At 32.0% G+C, this 18,870-nt stretch overlaps 1 protein-coding gene across 1 annotated transcript in view; it reads right to left on the bottom strand.

Moving 5' to 3' along the window:
* Positions 1 to 322: 322 nt before the first annotated feature.
* LOC127702875 (multidrug and toxin extrusion protein 2-like) overlaps positions 323 to 18,870 on the bottom strand; it is a 30,988-nt gene continuing 12,440 nt past the window's right edge. The window contains exons 7-10 of the mRNA XM_052207178.1: positions 16,011 to 16,124; positions 14,571 to 14,638; positions 6,562 to 6,663; positions 323 to 469 (exon numbers count right to left, since the gene is read on the bottom strand). Coding sequence (XP_052063138.1) covers positions 323 to 469; positions 6,562 to 6,663; positions 14,571 to 14,638; positions 16,011 to 16,124 — 431 coding nt within the window. The remainder of the gene's footprint in view (positions 470 to 6,561; positions 6,664 to 14,570; positions 14,639 to 16,010; positions 16,125 to 18,870) is intronic.

The raw sequence follows: 18,870 nt of genomic DNA, 5'->3' as shown, positions 1-18,870 counted from the left end.
TTATATGATATAAATAGAATAAGGAATAAAGAAAAAAGAATATTTAATGTTCAAAACGGTTCTTATATACTTATGCATATACAAATCACACTATCATATACGTCATATGACGAGCTGAGCCGAGCAGTCTTAACTCAAAATCCTCAATGCTGCGTTCATAAGCAAAGATGAGGCAGACACTAATATATAACGTATAAGCTTGACCTGTTTTTGTGGATAGAACTAAGAATTTCCAGCTCTCCAGGTGGGTTAATGATACTATAAAACTGAAGTTATCCTAATATGACCAGCTAATACGGTGAGTTATATGGTTTTGCACGTACTAATTAATTTTACCTGCAATTTCTAACGAGGTATACAGAACAAGTACTACCATAAGCGGTACTCCTATGACATAATGCGCTATTACCGTTACTATGCCTCCATATTTCTGATGTCCTGTTCCGCGTAAAATGCCATTCAAAACAAGCTGGAAAGATAATGTTATTATTTTTTAAAAACAAAATAACTTTAGTATGGGAGAACATGATTCCTGTATTAGTTGTAATTGACTTTGAACCAGCTTTTAGTAAATGTGAGTACTCTTATTTCAAGGCTTTGCATTTGGTTTTTATGTTAGTTAATTTTGTGCCTCGTATCGATCTTTTGATTTTAGCCAATTGCTACTGATTTTTACAGTTTATTCTTATATTGTGCTGTTATATCTCAGGTTAGGAGGGAAGGTATATCGCTCAAAAACATGTTTAACCCTGCCACATTATGTATGTGCCTGTCCCAAGTCAGGAGCCTGTAGGTCAGTGGTTGTCGTCGGTTCATATCTGTCATATTTGTTTTTCCGTAAATTGTTTTGTTATAAATGAGGCCGTTAGTTTTCTCTTTTGATAAGTTTCAAATTCTTTTTATGTCGGGGCCTTTTATATCCGACTATACCGTATGGGTTTTTCTTGTTGTTGAAGGCGGTACGGTTGCCTAAAATTGCTTACATCCACTTATTGTAGACTCTGGTAGATAGTTGTCTCATTGGCAATCATACCACATTTTTTTTATATAATATTTTTAATTTGCCTTTTGTCATACTTAACGTTTTTTTACTGACTGCAGATTTAATTAAGTTCAATTTTAAATAGTAAACTCTCCATGATTCAACGATTGTTCACTCACAAAACGACATTTTTCAATAAATGAGATTGATAAGTGGTGATAGAATATTTGGTTGACTACAAAAAGTGTTACAATGAGCTACTATCTGGCATATGACATACACTCATACATGTATGTATTATCTAGTTCCTTTGTACTTTCCCTCTCTCTAACATTGGCTGAACGTTTATGTTAACCGAAAAACAAATGCTTCATATTTTTTTTTATCAAGTGGATCTTTAAGTAATTCCCTCTCTTCATATGAATTTGCATAAAAATTCTTTGCTTCCACAAATCTAATATATATATACATTTGCAAATGAGTGCATATGATTTCGTCATTTTATCGCCAACGAGTGTCAATTTAGCTTTTCGGTTTATGTTGCTAGAGACAATTTTTATAAAAGATTTGTATCTTCTTACCCTTATGCTATTTTTCCACTATGGTCTAAAAGTTTACCTTGCATAAATATTTTTAAAGTTTTGGACTGGCTATTCATTGAATTTAGCATTTTTAAACTTTTGTAAATTTTTTTTTAAATACATTAATTCTATATGCATTGACATTTGCAAAATAAAAATGAACTCCAATCAACCGCAGACACCAATTGCACCATATATAAAAGACATTATTTACTCTTTAAGTCTTATTTCTGCTCCCATGATGCAGATACTTCAGCTGACATAAATATCCATACTGCAAACAATTATATTATTAATGAAATCAGCAGCATAATGTCAGCATGATATATTTCTCAAAAGATGTTCACAAAATCACGAAATAGTAAATTGAAGCGATTCAATTATCGATATTCTAAAAAACATGTCTCCGTTAAAATATTTTTTTCTATCTCATAATATAATATTAAAAAGCGACATAATCTATCTTTCATTCTGATGTCAAACATTTAATTTGTAAAAGTAGTCTGCATGATTATAGAAAGTTGTAATGTCGCTTTATACAACTTCAAAGTTTTCATCGACATACTGTTCTGTGACGTTGCCATCCACGCTAATGTTTTTATTTTGTGATGTTGGGATAAAATTTTGAAAATAGAATCTCGGTTCCACAGTATAATATTAAATAGCTCAAACCTTGTTTATTACACAGCTTCACTTATTTCAATGCATATAAACATTTTTAATACGTGCTATCTTAATTCAAAATCCATAGATTTATTATTAAGAAATGCATATTGGACATGATACCAACCTCTATGTTGATTCATGCTTAATCAGCGGAGAAATATTGTCACACAAAAAACATAAAATAAATGATTTATTTTCTTTAAATTATGAAACAATAACTTGTTACACCTCCTTTATTAGTATGAGTTCCTGTTGTTAATCATTTTGTCATTTATAGTTTACAGTAAGGCTTCATATCATGCCCTACAATAATGCTAAATGAAGGCGTGTAAAAACGTTCTATTGCAATACAACAAATAAAAAATAAACTTCATTAAAGAATAAAAGTACAGTGAGTTTTATGGAACATGTCTATTCCGACTTTTTTTCCTCATTTATAAAATCTCCAATGTGATTCGTCATCGGCGTTTTACATAAGCTACAAAACGTGTGCAATTTTGGAGTAGAAACCTTAGCTGCACGATTTTTTGGGCTTTCGCGCCCATTTATTAACGGCGTTTTTGATGATCGACTTAATTTACTTTGTAATGTTTTATTGACCTTTTCCATCTTTTGGAGTGTTATTTTTATATGATTTTTTTATATATTATTAGTCATTGCCCCTTTATTTGTATGATTGCTTTAGATACGTTTGGATTAATTTTACTTAACCAAGTGTAATTGTTAACAATGCATGGTACTCCATAATGAATCACAACACGTTCAGAATTGCACATACCTTATTAATTAACCAATTAACAACTATTCGAAGAAATACGATGTGACAATACATATATAAAAACCTATCAAATATATCACTGATTTAACATCTTAAGGCGTTGCATTGCCTTGATATAAGAATGTGAAATGCATATAAATTCTTAGCATAGTACTACATTATTACATAACCATAAACTTGTCTACAATGACTTGAAATTGATTTGATTGCTTATTAAAAGGGCATTAGCTACGAAATTGACAAAAAATCAAAATATGATTTTTTTCCAAACATTTATAATAGAAAAATTGTGAAATAATGTTTTCCTATAATCAGTCAGTTTTGATTCAATTTTGTCAAAATATAATAAATAATATCGATGATGTATTTTTGGCTCGCAATTCAATTATTAACTTATTTGAATCTGTATTTATACGAACTTCAATTTAATCTTTCACTGGGATGGACACCATGGGCTAAGCATGTTTAGTTATTAAAAAAAAAGAATAGTAGATTGTCAAAATTGAAAAGTGAAACAAGGCAGCCACTAGGAAGATCCCTCTTTGATGGATTCTGCCCACAAAAAAATCGTTCAAATACAGTTAAAACGATGATTTACTTTTTGTTTCTGTGACATAAAATCAAACAGGCCTTGCAAAATCATCATTTTTCGATTGCACGTGCTTGTCTGTGTATTTATATTTATATCTATGTTTACATCAAGTCATATGACCTACGTAATTCTTCGGAGATCATCCCGATGGTTAATTAAATGGAGTTTAAAATAAACATGAAATGTTGATATATTATAACGAGTTCATGCAATGTACATTGTTTCTTTAGGACTTTTTTGTAATTTGAAAAGACATTTTAGCATGTTAAAAATAAAAAAATGAGAATTTGAGTCAAATCGAAGGACAGAATTAGACAGCTAATGGCCCTTTAAAGAAGTTGCTCCTAATGCATGCACTCGTAATGACATTTAACAGTGTGCCAAATATTCGCAATTGAAATTATGCAAAGCAGAATATTCGCAATATGGATAAGAAAATAATACATTGGGGCATGTCCATGCTTCAATAATTACCATTGTTATATTGATGAAGTTGTATGTAGCTATCTGCGGCATCACTTTTGAAGTCAACTGTAAGATTTCGCTACAATACAAAGATACTACGGTAAGTCCCTCAGTGCATCATACAAAGAGTGTACCGGAAAAGTGTTATTCCGGGCAGTCCGGTTTCCTCTTTCAATAAAAACTAGCCGCTATTTTATAACCAGGTTCGCCGAAAATATCGGTGTACACTAACAAACAAGAGTAATTCCCAAAACACGTGTATGGTGCTCTTTGATAGGTAAATTAGGTATATCGTCAGACATCAATGAAACATTTATCAGTTTTATTTTATTGAAAGTAGCTTAACCGTTTTCTGACACATAAAACATATTCAAATTCACCATAATATTTTAATTATACCGGTGTGAAACTGATCTTTCAATTCTGCAATGTTTTTATTATTGCGAAAAGTGTGACAGGATAGGTTTTGAAAAAGTAAAAACTCGCATTTTAAATTTTGATAGCACTATTTGTATGCAAACGTGTCTGAATTTTCAGTAGTAAAAGCAGTGCAAAAACAAACAAAAGTTTCGTTATAGATAGATATAAAACCCTACTTAATATTAAACTAAACTCTAGTTTTCTCGTTTGAATTGTTTTACCTTTGTCATTTCGGTCGCTTTTATAGCTGACTATGCGGTATGTGTTTTGCTCATTGTCGAAGACCGTACAGTGACCTATAGATGTTAACGTCTATGTAATTTTAGTCTCTGATGGAAAGTTGTCTCATTGGCATCATACCATATCTTCTTATTTTTATATTTGCTGTATTTTTCATTGTTAATTTACTTACATATTGCTGGTATATGCTTTTGGAACAATATCTTTCAATGAAATGTAAAATGTGCTAGTAAACAACGCAGTTATCCCTGAAAACAACACACTTTATAATCGATTAAAAACATTTTAGAATAAAACTTTTGCGCAGTCAGTATTCAATAATCTTTTTCTCCAAATGACCTGCAGTAGATATTTGACACGACACTAAACATCGTCAACACTTTTATTAAAGGTAGAAATTATTACCTTTGTCTATTAAATTTTTATTTTGTATGGCTGCAAATGAGAGATTAACTACACTTCACCTCACGGTATATGACTGCGTTTAATATGTTGGTGAGAGCTTTACCATTCCACTAATATGGGGCAGGGGTGTACATGTAATAACAACTATCAGATCAAACTGTAAAAATCAATTTATCTTAACAAAACTGACAGATATTCAACTATATTTTAAGGTTTATTGTGTTATCAACATTTGCTACATGTGGAGCAGGATCTGCTTACACTTCCGGAGCACCTGAGATCACACACAGTTTTTGGCGGGGTTCGTGTTGCTCAGTCCTTAGTTTTCTATGTTGTGTTTTGTGTACTATTGTTTGTCTGTTGGTCTCCTACCTTTTTAGCCATGGCGTTGTCAGTTTATTTCGACTTATAAGTTTGAATGTCCCTTTGATATCTTTTGCCTCTCTTTGGCATTCGTGTTTAGGTCTCCAACGTTTATGTGTAATGATGCATATACTTGTCAAAATGTTTGTTGTTAATATGGATGCTTTGTGTTACTTCTTTGCATTCAAAATCTCATTTTATTTTCAGATAATGTCTCTCGTTGCATAGCTCTGATACCTTGCAAGGTTTGGCTTTACTTTCTGTCTTTTTTTGTTTTATCAGCTCTTAAACGTTTGTATTAGGTTTGGAATGTTATATACCATGGTCTCGAGCATCACTGAAGAGGCATTACTTGTCGAAATGTCCTTCCAGTGCAGTACAATTGGAACCGTTAATGTTATTCTATATATTTTATATTATGTTAATTTTCCTTTTTTTTATTACTGTTTGAACATGTAAAATATTACATTTCGTCTAAGAAGTTCATGCCTGGGACAAGGCATATGTTGAAATCGTAGCTAGTAGAATTGTGATTTGCACTAATCAATTGCGAGAATTCAAGAATTCTAGCGCTCCCTCCTTTTGGATTTCCACAACGGCAAAATTCTTTCGAAATCTATGTTTCCATATCAAAAAAACCGAGAACTAGAAGAATAGGATGCTTGTTGTAAGAACTAAATTGTGATTATAGCTCCTTGTTTTGATAAAAAAAAAATGCTGTAAAATTTAGAAAGATGACAAGAAAGTAATTTACACGATGTTGTATTCATTATAAATTATAAATTGTTATTTTCATTTAATAACTTTACAATAAACCGTAATGTTATTAAATGAAAATAACAATTTATAATTTTTGTGGATCCGAAGCACTTTTCTGAAATTACCTTCATCAGGAAAGCTCAAACCTAAGTATTTGAAGCCAGGAATGCATAAATGCGTTGCAACGTTCTTAGCTCTATGATAGAAGGGGCCTTAACACAAATTGTGCTGATATCATCAGCCAAATGTATCACAATTATTAAAGACTGTATATGAAAATGCATGAACAGTAAAATAACATACACCCAACCAAGATTCCAACTCTAGATGTCGTCTGAGCTTTAATTGGATCCCCAGCTCCAACATTTTGTCCAACTTTTATACATACTGCTGAAGATAACCCTAATGGAATCTAAAATCATATCATTCAAAATAAAATGTTGTAACTATAATATAAACAATAAACATATTAAGCCTAATTATGAAATCAAATGAAACGTTTCTCACTTGTGCACACATCAAACGGTACAAAGCAACATACGGTTAAAAGCTCACTTTTTATGCATTTATGCTACTGGTTTCGGGTTTTTTACAATAGGTGTTCCTGGTGGAGGTGGGTCTTGAGGAGCGATTCGGACTCAAGAGGTTTCTTTTACTATGTTGTTTCGAGTTTGTTTACCCTAGTGTTTATATTTTTCCTTAATTTGTACTTTATACTTTTTTATTGTAATCTATGTTATTGTTTCTGTTGTTTTTTTTGGGTTTTTTTTTTTGTGTGTTTTGTTGTTGTGATTTGGGGGTGTCATTCGGTTGCTGTCTTAGTGAGGATTTTGTTCTCCATTTTTTAACATGTTCAGATCACATTCCAGTAGAATGATCTTCTCGAGTGCTGGTCGTTTTAAGTAAAAAGAAAGTGTGAAAATGAATTAAGTTTAGTGAGAAAATATTTGCTTCATTTTCGACATTCTAATAAAGGAATGGGTGCTCTAAGGGGCAAAATTAGCCCCATCTCATATTCTATTGATATTACTTTCAATTTATATTTATGATGTGAAGCCTTCAATGCAATAATAATTTCATGGGTATCATATGCCGTTTTCTTACAATGACGTCATGAAATGCTATGGCAACTGAGCCTTAATATCAGCTTTTTTATTCTTTTATCCTTTTCAATGTATTTTACACTAGATGACACCTTAAAAAATAAAAGCAAATGCAGGTTCAAGTCTTACAATAAAGTTATTATATAAATAAAACACACTTGAAAAGTTAAATAATTGTATAGCAGATATATCTTTGCTATGGTAACAACAATGTTAACTTAACCACTGTTAACATTTGTCATGTATTACGTTCAATCACAAATATACTAGCAAATAGAAAATATTCATACAATGTAGTTTTTTCTATATTTCTCGTTTACTTAAACCATAAATTACCAAACGAATAGCTGTGCACCATTTATATATTTTATAAAATACTACCAAGGTAACGAAAAATATGATTGACAAGAATATATTTGATGTTCTAAATGTTATTAACTGTTTCAACTATTCAATTTATTACTCAAACTAAAATTGTTCTCTTGCAGTTATCTTTATGAAGCATGTCACATATTTTTCACATACAAATAAACAGATACCGTGCCCTCCTCGTCTCTTTATCTTTACAAAACGTTGCCAAGGTTACAAGCATTACATATGATCATTCTTTTTCACCAATCAAACCGTTGATTGCAATTTTCGACAACAATTATTATCCCACAATGCAGGTATCGTGTTATCAATAATAATAAGGACACTTATTATTAAACAATATCACAATTGCAATATTCTCTTTCTTCTATGTGCACAAATCTGCAGATAAACGTGAAATTGAAATTGAAATAGCTATTTTGTTGTTCTACACTTTAACTGTATTTTTTTCTAATTTCAGAGTAAAATATATTTACCACTCCTACAGCAAAAAACCAAACTTTCAAACTTTTAAGAAAAGTATGTGTATTCTTCAGCATATTCTAGGCTATGCACGAACTATATTAAAAAGTTATGAAAACGCTTATAAAATCTAACCATTTTTTAATGTAAGTAAAACGCTACGTGTAGTAATTGTTAAATACGTGATATAAGAAGGAATTTAATTGGAAACTAGAAATTAAGATATTATGATATAAGGTGAACATGTTATGGAAATAAGGCTTTTATTGCTGTATCGTTATCTTGACAGTTGTTGTTAAGTCTTCAACGCTTATACCTTACAACATGATAAATGAAACAGAGCTTTTCATTCCGTTGTATAATCTAGATTATGCAAGTGCATCAATACTCTCACAAAATTCAGATTTTCCAATGCAGATCCTTTTTTCACTGTCGTATAAATATATATTACTGTAACATCCACATTGATTGTAGTTTGATCTTTATGACAGGTGAAATATATATCTATCAAATGAATACCTGCACGTACCATGCTCAAAGTGATAACCATTACGGTTTTTGTTTTGTCAATTTCGATTCCTATTTTTTTCCAGCAAACATCCCATATTAATTCCCCAAACTTCATACTTCTTGCAATAAATATATTGTGCAGGATTTTCCAACCGGAATATTTGGTCTTCAATGCTCTTCAACTTCGTACTTTATTTTGGTCTTTTTAACTTTTTTTTATTCAAGCGTCACTGATGAATCTTTTGTAGAAAAAACACGCGTCTGGCGTACAAAATTTCAATCCTGTTATCTATGATGACTTTATCATATTTATTTCCTTAACTCTGTCCTAAATATCTCCATATGATGATTCCCTCTTAAAATATAGATATCACATAATCGAGCTATTTTGGTTTTTTTATTTTCAGAAAAATCCTTAATATCGTTAAGGTTTAATTTGTTTAACAACAACTCCGTTTTTTCCTTAATATATAAATGTATTAGTTTCAATGATTTGTTTGATGGAGATTAATAGTGTCAGATTATTAAATGTCATATCATGTTGCCGGAGATAAGGCTTTTATTCGGGTTTATTGGGCAATACTGTAATTTCATCAGTTAGTTTATTAAAACTTTATAAATATATACTTTTTTTAAATTGGTAATTGATATACTTTCCCTAAACGATTGATTATTGTTTGATAATCACTGTATGGTTTGCTTGAAATAAGTTCAATTCAGACGTCATTTTTTATTGCTCATCAGTAATTGTGCTGTTGTGACGTCAAGAAAAAAAGCGACCATGAATAATGACGCTTCACAGAAAGAACACGATCGTTTTCACGTAATTTTTTGCCATCATATTGTCAAAATATATTTTCAGATGAAAATGTTAAACACCGTATTTCTTGCCCTTTAATATTTCTTCTCTCGACAGTAACGTTATATATATTTAAAACTTAACGGTCTCGAGCAGACGCAGCACTTTAGATACAGTGATAGAGTATGCATATATACAAAAACCTCTAAAAATCTCATAATACAAATATAAAAGATCTTCATCACTGTGTATCATCGCCACCGGAAATTGGGTACTAACGAAGCGGAGAGAAATGGAAAAAAAAAAGTAAACAAGGTAAGAATTCATTCAATTTAAAGCATTTCTACTGATTTGACGAGGGTACCGCTTAAGAAATGATTTTCTGATATATAATTCTTTAAATTATTAGGACGATAAGTAAAAAATTAAGACAAGATTTTGTGTTATACTCCAAAGCTTGCCACTTAGTACCTGAAAATTTCGAGGTCGATTGTCCTCTGTCGCCCCATTGGCAAGATATTCAACTGTTTTTCATTATTTTTCCAGACACGTTTTTAGATTATGATAGTGTGACACCATATTGACTGAAATCTGTTGTCATAAAGATGTTTTTAAAGAATATGGACCAAAACATTGTTTGTTTATTGTACGGCGAATTGCAGGACGTTGTACGGCGAATTGCAAAATAACAACTTTTGTCTGTACGGTGTCTTGCAATATATTGTAATTTAAAGATGAAATTAATCACTGTTTAGATAATATCAAGTGACGAAATTTTGGCTGTATCAAAGCTTTACCGGCTTACAAATATACAAAATAAACTACTTATCAAATATTATAAAATATATGCCGTTAATTTCGTTCAGAAGTCGTCGTTGCGTACTTCTATTTGACTTTTGTTTTTAAAGACAAAAAGGTTTTTTTCAACCATATTATCCTAAATACATTCATATATCGTTATAATACTAACGACTGTTGTCTTATTTGTTGTCAGGGTGAAATTTTGTAAGTTCAATGAAAAAAAACGACCATTCATCTTTTGTTGGCGCTGTTCTTTTTTTTTAAATATAAACAGTGGAGATGTTGTATGATTGCAAATAAGATAACTATCCACCAGGGTCAAATAAAGTGTATGTAAGCAATTATATGCTATCGTTTGGCTCTCAACAACGAAAAATCGTACCTTACAGTCGGCTATAAAAAGCCCCGATATGAAAATTGTGGAAGGATTCAACAAGAAAACTAACGGCCTAACTCATAACAAAACAATTAACGAAAAATAACAAATATGATAGAGACCAACGACAACCACCAAACTACAGGCTCGTGGCTTCGGACAGACACATAAAGAATGTGCTGGGTTAAATAGATATAACTTAAGCACGCCTGAATGTAAAAAGGTGTACCCGACTTATTCGTTCACAATAAGAATTTACCGATTTCGGTATTTTAACAAAACTGTTTACGAGGGCAAATAAATAAATGAATGCTATCAAATCAACATTTAAATTTACGCGGATTTTTCCAAAAGAATTTATGAGTATGCACCATCAGGATTCAAAAATATTTCAAACTGTCCTTATTAGATGTTATTTCATTATAATTCTTTAAACTTACAAGTCGAAGATGCTAGCTTTTGTGAATTGTATTAATAAGTTTATAATATTAAGATGACAACCAAAAAAAACTTCATACAAGGTCATCTTTATTCTCAAGTAGAAAGTTTATATAAATAGTTTATGCCGTAGCCATAGCCGGATTTGTATCCCTTGTATCGGATTCTTCTTTCATTCTTTCCAAAAATTATTAATCTAAGGTTAATATTTATTTTTAAATTTAAACAGTGTTAGCCACCGAGCTTGTTCATTTCTTACTATATAGAGATGAAGTTTTTTTTTTAGAAAATTAATGTTCTTTATTCTAATATATTGGCTGTATCTGCCTTTTACAAATAAGACAATAACATTAATTGAAAAAGGAGACGTGGAATGGTTTTCATTGAGAGGACTTTCAAACAAAGTCCAAATGAAATAGATTTGACCAACTATTGGTTACTATACACTTCACAATGAACAAAACCCATACCGTATCAAAATTGCCTGATTTATGACAAATCATAAACAAATATGTCAGGCAGCAACTTACGACAGCCGCTATATTACATGTTCCTGACCAGGGACAGACACATATATATTGAGGCGGGCTTAAACATGTTTGTGAGCACTCAAACCTCCCTTAACATGGTGCCGTGGTGTAGCAATACAACATTTATTTTTTGCAGAGAATGATAATTCATTTATATTTCATTTTATCTGACAGTTGAAAGAGAATTCATTCACTTAATGGTTCTAAATATTCAATGCGGAAAAATTTTCCTGCCATTACCTCCTTCCTTCCCTCCACCCACAACCCATCCCCGAAATGTTCATCACTTATATGCAAATGCTGACTAATGTTGTATGGTTAAAACATTTGGTTGAGGCAATCTAAAGTTTGAGAACAGAAACGACAGCTTTAGCTTTTTTTCATTTATAAAGGGCATAACTCAAGAACGGTTTACAGTGACGCTACCCAATTTATAACTTGATCTGTGTTTTGTGGTGATAAGCATTTCGTGTTAGTTTTAAAACATTTGGTTAAGGCATACTAAAGTTAGAGAACGGAAACCAATTATTGGGACTTTCTGGACGGACGGGAGAGACGGGTCGGACGGACATGGGTAACATTTAATGCTACGTCAGGGCAGAACAACAGGTCAGTAAAACAGTGACATGCCTTTCCGAAAGTTACAACATTTGCCAGCTTTTGTATATGCCGTATTCATATTGTATACATCAGGTATGTAAAAGATGTAATAGGACTGTGTTCAAGCCTTATATTGTGTATACATCTTAAATGGTGTCAAGCGAATTGTATTTTTATCAAATGCATAATTAGATATTTGAACCTAATACTTTATTTCTTTCAAAAGACGGCAAATAAATATTTTGAAATTAGCAAGTTGCCATACAGTTGAAAACAAGTTGCCATACAGTAAATTTGTCAACATGAGCAAGTTGCCGTACCCTAGACTTTATTTTTTAGGGTCTATGTTCTTTAAAAACGTTCATTTTGACAACAAATTTCAGTAAATATGATGCCAAACTATAATAATCTAAAAAAGTGTCTGGAAAAATTCTGAAAAACAGTTGAATATCTTGCCAATGGGGCGACAGAGGACGATCGACATCGAAATTTTCAGGTACTAAGTGGCAAGTTCTTGAGTATAACACAAAATCTTGTCTTAATTTTGTACTTATCGGCCTAATAATTTAAAGAATTATATATCAGAATATCATTTCTTAAGCGGTACCCTCGTCAAATCAGTAGAAATGCTTTAAATTGAATGAATTCTTACCTTGTTTACTTTTTTTTTCCATTTCTCTCCGCTTCGTTAGTACTATAGGCAAAAATACTAAATATCATCATTTAAGGGAGTCAACTGTAAGCATTTCAACAATTTGGTTTTATTAAAGATCTTGTCTTGCTTATCATTTCTGCTATTAAAAGTTTTTATCTATCTATATTGTAGATTTCAAGATAAAAGGCAAATACAAAAAAATGGTAAAATTTTTCACTAAAGGGCAATAACTCCAATAAGGAGTCGACTGACTATTTTGGCCTTTTGACTTATTTATAGATCTTGTCCTGATGATTTTTTTTTTATTTAACGTTTCTGACCATCTTTCATAGTTTTCGGCAATATCTTCTCTTAGAAGTCGTCTGACAGTTTTTATGTAAATAGACAGCAGGTACATTCGGAACATTTTGCCCTTGTCAGATCTATCTAAAGCTGTTTTCAGTAAAATATACAAAACTTGCACTTAACCCCTGTGTTTTCTATATTAGCCATATCGGCTATATTTGTTAAACCAAATACCAGGGCCAGGTGAGCTAAAAAGTATATTAAGTACCATGTCAGTACCAAAGTACTTACTACTGAGCTGATGATACCTTTGGAACTATTAATCCAACATCAAAGGTATCGACCCGTTGCTAGCACATGGAAAAGTTACTTTATCATTCCAATCACTATTTTTATTTAGGTTATAAAAAAACCGACATTGCAATTTAAGTTGGTTTTACCTTCCAATATTGATGACTAAATTACTCAGGGGGGGTGGTGCACTTCCTATACGCAAGGTGATAGGACGTGCCGCTGGAATAGGTCACATTTTCCAGCTTGAAAATATGTGAATAGGTGGGGAAAACATTCAGAAATACATGATAAGCTCTATAAAGTTCCCATTACTTGTTATATGAATAGCACTGAAAAATTTTCACAGCCGAAAGTCTCGCCGTAAGTAAACATTACACGAGGAATCTGAGCTCCGAACAAAGGTGATATTTACCAATATTGGGAAAGGTTACGTTTTTACCTACGCAATATATGAAAAGGTATACATTTTTAAAATCTAAATTATGTGAAAAGGGTGGGGTAACAGAACTCCAGCGGCACCCCCTATCAATTAAGTATTGAAGTGGACCCCCGAGCTAAATGATATTATTTATGTCTTCATATCTATCTGTAAAAATCTCATTTCAATTTCGTTTCCACGATAGATATATATAATACAAACTATTCTATAATTATAACCTTCACGAAAAAGTGAGATCTCTAAATAATTTAAAGTTTCACAGACAGATACTTTTTTCCAAAACTGATCCACAAAGGCACAACGAAACTAACGTAATATAAAAAAAGTCATCAAAGATTCCAGGCGTTTCATATATAAAAGACTTACCAGTGACGCTCGAATAAAAATAGTTAAAAGGCCAATAAGTTCGAAGTTGAAAAGCATACTTGAACAGGAAATGTTTCAGATGGTACACACTTGGAGTAAATAATAGATAACAGTAGTTAAAACTAAGATTTAATAAACAATGAGAAAATCGCATGAGAAAAAAGAGAGAGAGAGAGACAGAGAGAGTGACATCGAGTGGTTAATAGGGGAAACGCTGTAAGCCTAGATGTTTGAAAAGTCTTATAAATATGAATGGTATAGCAATTAATAAAGGTATGATGATGTTTACCATGAATATTAAACCATTGATCTGGAATACAATGCTGTGAGCTGCCAGTTGAACACTTCCGAGGACACCTTATAATAAAAAAAAAACATTTTCTGTCTTATTTTTATGTATTGAATGTACTCATTAACAGTCGGGATATGGAATATACATTTCATAGTTGATTTAAGTCCAAAGTATGTGCTGCCTTTTGTTATTTCCAGCCTGCAGGTATGCTTTTACATATGCAGAAGCTATCAAACCAAGGGTTCCTAAATCAGACGTTCAAGACATTCAATCGGAAGTGATCTATTTCAAAACTGTTCTTGTGTTTCACTTGTTGTTACGGACGTCATCACAAGTTGGTGTATAGACGATCTGTTTCACAAATTACCTCGATATGTTTCGACTGTCGTTACCACATTCAGTCCTATTTTCCTCAATTGTGAATCCCCGAATGAGACTCAACACGAAATTCGTACGAAACATCAGTAACACGAAGGGTGTCAACTCGGAATTTTATGCTCTCCCGAACAATCCCAAGAAAAGGGGTTCACTCCATTGAATCCCTCTTCCGCCACTGTGCCATATTAAGCGTATATGAATGCAAAAATTCAAACTTTTATTTCAAAACGTTACACCACGAAGGATTCTTCTAGTCAAACAAGACCTGCTTACCCGTCCGATTAACTCCGGTTTTTGACAGGGTTCGTGTAGCTCAGTCTTAAGTTTTTTATGAAGTGTTTTCTTTTCGTTTTCTTTTACAGTGGCGTTTTCAGTTGACATGAGTTTTGAATATTCTCTTAGTATCGCATCCTCTATTTTTCACGGATATGTTCAACTAGTAGCCATAATTAACTCATCTTTTTTAAACAATTGGGACATCCCGACGGCTCATACTAGTAAAGCCCCATCAAAGATACAAGGCTTATAATTTTTGTACGCCCGACGCATATTTCGTCATCATAAAACTCATTAGTGACGCTACAATCAAAAGGAAGGCATAATCAGAGTAAAATAATAACGGCGAATCATTTCGCACCAATTTTATCTATCTCCGATTTTCTTATAGGGTTATTGTTGCCTAACCTTTAATTTGATGTAATGCGTTTTGTGGACTTTTGTTACTTTCTATTGGCCATGGCGTTGCCTGATTATTTTTTTAACTTGTCCCTTTAGTATCTTTTTTATTATTTTTAATTTGAACTTATGTGCAAACCATGTTCAGTTTTCAAATTCTAATATACAATTTTTTTACATTTAATCGGTTTAGCTCTCTTGTTTTATACTTAAGATGAACAACATGTCGGATGCCTCTAGTTTGACATAATTTGCATAGTCCTCTGGTGACAGCACCCCAAACCCTCCCTTCATGTCTTCTTTTTGTGAAATCTTTGTCGTTACGATGCTTCACTTAAAAAATGCCTATATTCGTTTTGAAAGAAAGTTGATTTTAGTACAAACCCACAACTAAAGTTGATATTTCAAAACTCCACCAATCTACGGATATCATAAATATTCCAGGAATAGCAAGATTTAGAAATGTGTTCCATTCTAGGAAGGCTTCTTTACTAAACCCTATAAACATTAAATTACTTATTAGCAACTGTTCATTTGTGGCAATGGTTAAGCTCTTTGATATTTTCTTAGCATTTGCAAGTTAAATTGTCATAGTTTTGCGTACTGTTGCCGTGTTGTTTAATTTTCTAGCTGTATAATCCATGAAAATGATATATCTTTAACCAAAATTGCAATATTCAAATTCATAGTTTCAACATTTGAATCGGCAAATTAGAGATATATAATTGGAAATATATTATCTCCTCTCTAAGATTTGTCTTAATGTGTGTAAATAAAAACAAATATCATAACTTAAAACAATGAGCACCATAACCGAAGAGAGGCCCACATGATGTTTAGTTTAAATGTGTCGTAAATGAACATGAAATACATTGATAGCTACATCTACAGGTAATATTCTGAATTTTAGATTGTTAGATTCAGAAAAGCGCTATGGACGCATACAATTTATAAATGTTATTTTCATTTTTTATTACACTGGGTCGATACCGCTGTTTGTTGACTATTAGTCCCCCAGTGTATCATCTGCACAGTAGTCAGTGGTTCGGTGTTGACATGATTAATAACGTGGTAGCTGTGTTTGAAAGAATTGTTTAATACTTATGACATACCTTTCCATGAGTTTTCATAAATTTTACTACATTTTATGAACATCAGGTATAAGATAACTTCCGTCCAGTATGTGCATACAACAGCGGCTGCTGCCCCTCTGTCAAAGATTAAATGAAAATGTATCTAACTTTTGTAAGATTTTTCAGACTAGGAAATACGCAAAACAACCAGGTATTTCACCCATGTCAAAAAGACGAGTATTTTATTGTAATGATTTTTTTAATTGAAAATCTAATATCCATAAGTTTGTATCCGTTGTTTATGCATTTAATATAAATTACTTTCTTCTTCGTTAGTTTTCGTTTGGTTCGACATTTTGTCTGCACAATGGTCTACAACAGGCATGACTTGTCTGTCATTTTTTTTTATTCAAAGCTCTGATTCTTTGCCCGGCTTTGGCTATACTGTTTGTCCTTTTTGGTTTATAAGCTCATAGTTTTTTATGAGTTTTGGATTTTCAAATATTTTTGCCTCGAGCATCACTGGAGAAACATTTATTGTCGAAATGCGTATCTGGTGCAGGAAAATTGGTACCGTTAATTTTTTTCTAGAAAAAAAATTGCTTTGGTAAAAACCGCTCAAGTCCGTTGCTGTTTAAATTCTATTTACAAATGTAGATGTAAGAATATATTGCCCACAAAATTTTGTGAGATAGAATATTTAAATATTGGATTAATATAGAAAAATAATCTGTATGTTTCTTGACCCCTGCACCAGAGGTAAAAATGGATCAGAAACGGCAATTGTCAGAAGCAGCTTTTAATTGACAAAATCAAATGTAATATATATATCTTATTATATCATTATGACTTGTTTGATCTTACAAGTGTTACTTAATTTATATAATTTGGGTGTAATACTGTAGTATGTAATTTCACACGTTTCATCATGAAAAATAAAACAAATTACCAAAATAAAAGTCCGTCGAAAAAAGCTCTTAGATGAGGCAGACACAAGATATTACGTAATTTTCTGCTTTGTCCTCCCAATCATAATCAAAGCTGATATGCAATGCCAGTCATGCAATTTCATAGGCATACCCATTAATGGCATTATCAAATGTCGAGGCATGGAAGTTTATAAAATAACGGTTATTATGTTATGACAAATTCAGCAAAACAAACATGATAGTGCGTTGAATATGTCATATATAAATGTTGTTACCATTAAAGAATTTATATGACAACTGTACGATTTTTGGATTAAAAAGACAATATAAAGAATATTTAAACTTAAATAAAATATTTCATGTATTTGGTTCACTCTCGTGATTTTAAATGGGTTCATCACATGTGGAGCAGGATCTGCTTACTCTCCCGGAGCACCTTAGATCACCCCCGAATTTTGGTGTAGTTGCTCAGTCTTTAGTTTTCTATGTTGTTTTTTGCATACTGTTCTTTGTCTTTTGGTCGTTTTTCGTTTCTTGTCCTACCGTTTGTTGTCGACTTTGAGTTTGAATGTCCCTTTGGTATATTTTGCCTCTCGTCAAGGTTCAAGCTTGCTTTCGATAAAAAAAAAAACATGTCCAATTCTTTCATATGTTCTTGTTAAATCATTTGCAGTTTGCAAAGTAACGGTTTAATTCATATTTACAACGACTGTATATAACCGGATACGATATCTTTTCCGTAATTGAAATATATATTTTCCTTTTTCAGGGCAAGGTTGCCAAATCATTTTAAATGAAATAAAGGGGATAAAATATAGAGAAATGACAGTTACTTACCTGACCCCTAGGTCTAATCTAGTTACCAAAATTAAATGATATACTACATTGAAAACATTTGCGACTAACTGTAAAATAACTCCAGGGATAACAATATTCTGCAAAAAACGAAAATATTGTTAATTTCTTAAAGAAACAAATTAAAAATGTAATTCTCCTTTTATTGTATGCTAACATTTTTGTTTATAGGGATAAAGACATAAAATGAAGTGCTTTGAACATCAAGAATAGCCATTAAAATTGGGGTAAAGGAATGTGGTTTCATCAATCATATCATCATTACAAATATTGATACGGAAGATGCAGTTTGCAACACAGACAAAATCTGTTGTACACGATTGTAAACTGCATTGTACTGCAATGGCAATCTGAAATGCAGGCAAAATATGCTATCCACGATAGACA

The sequence above is a fragment of the Mytilus californianus genome, unplaced genomic scaffold (genome assembly GCF_021869535.1).
Source record: "Mytilus californianus isolate M0D057914Y unplaced genomic scaffold, xbMytCali1.0.p SCAF_5, whole genome shotgun sequence".
NCBI classification, from domain to species: Eukaryota; Metazoa; Mollusca; class Bivalvia; order Mytilida; family Mytilidae; genus Mytilus; species Mytilus californianus.
Note: the sequence above shows the minus strand (reverse complement) of the source record. Positions and strands in the feature narration are given on the sequence as shown.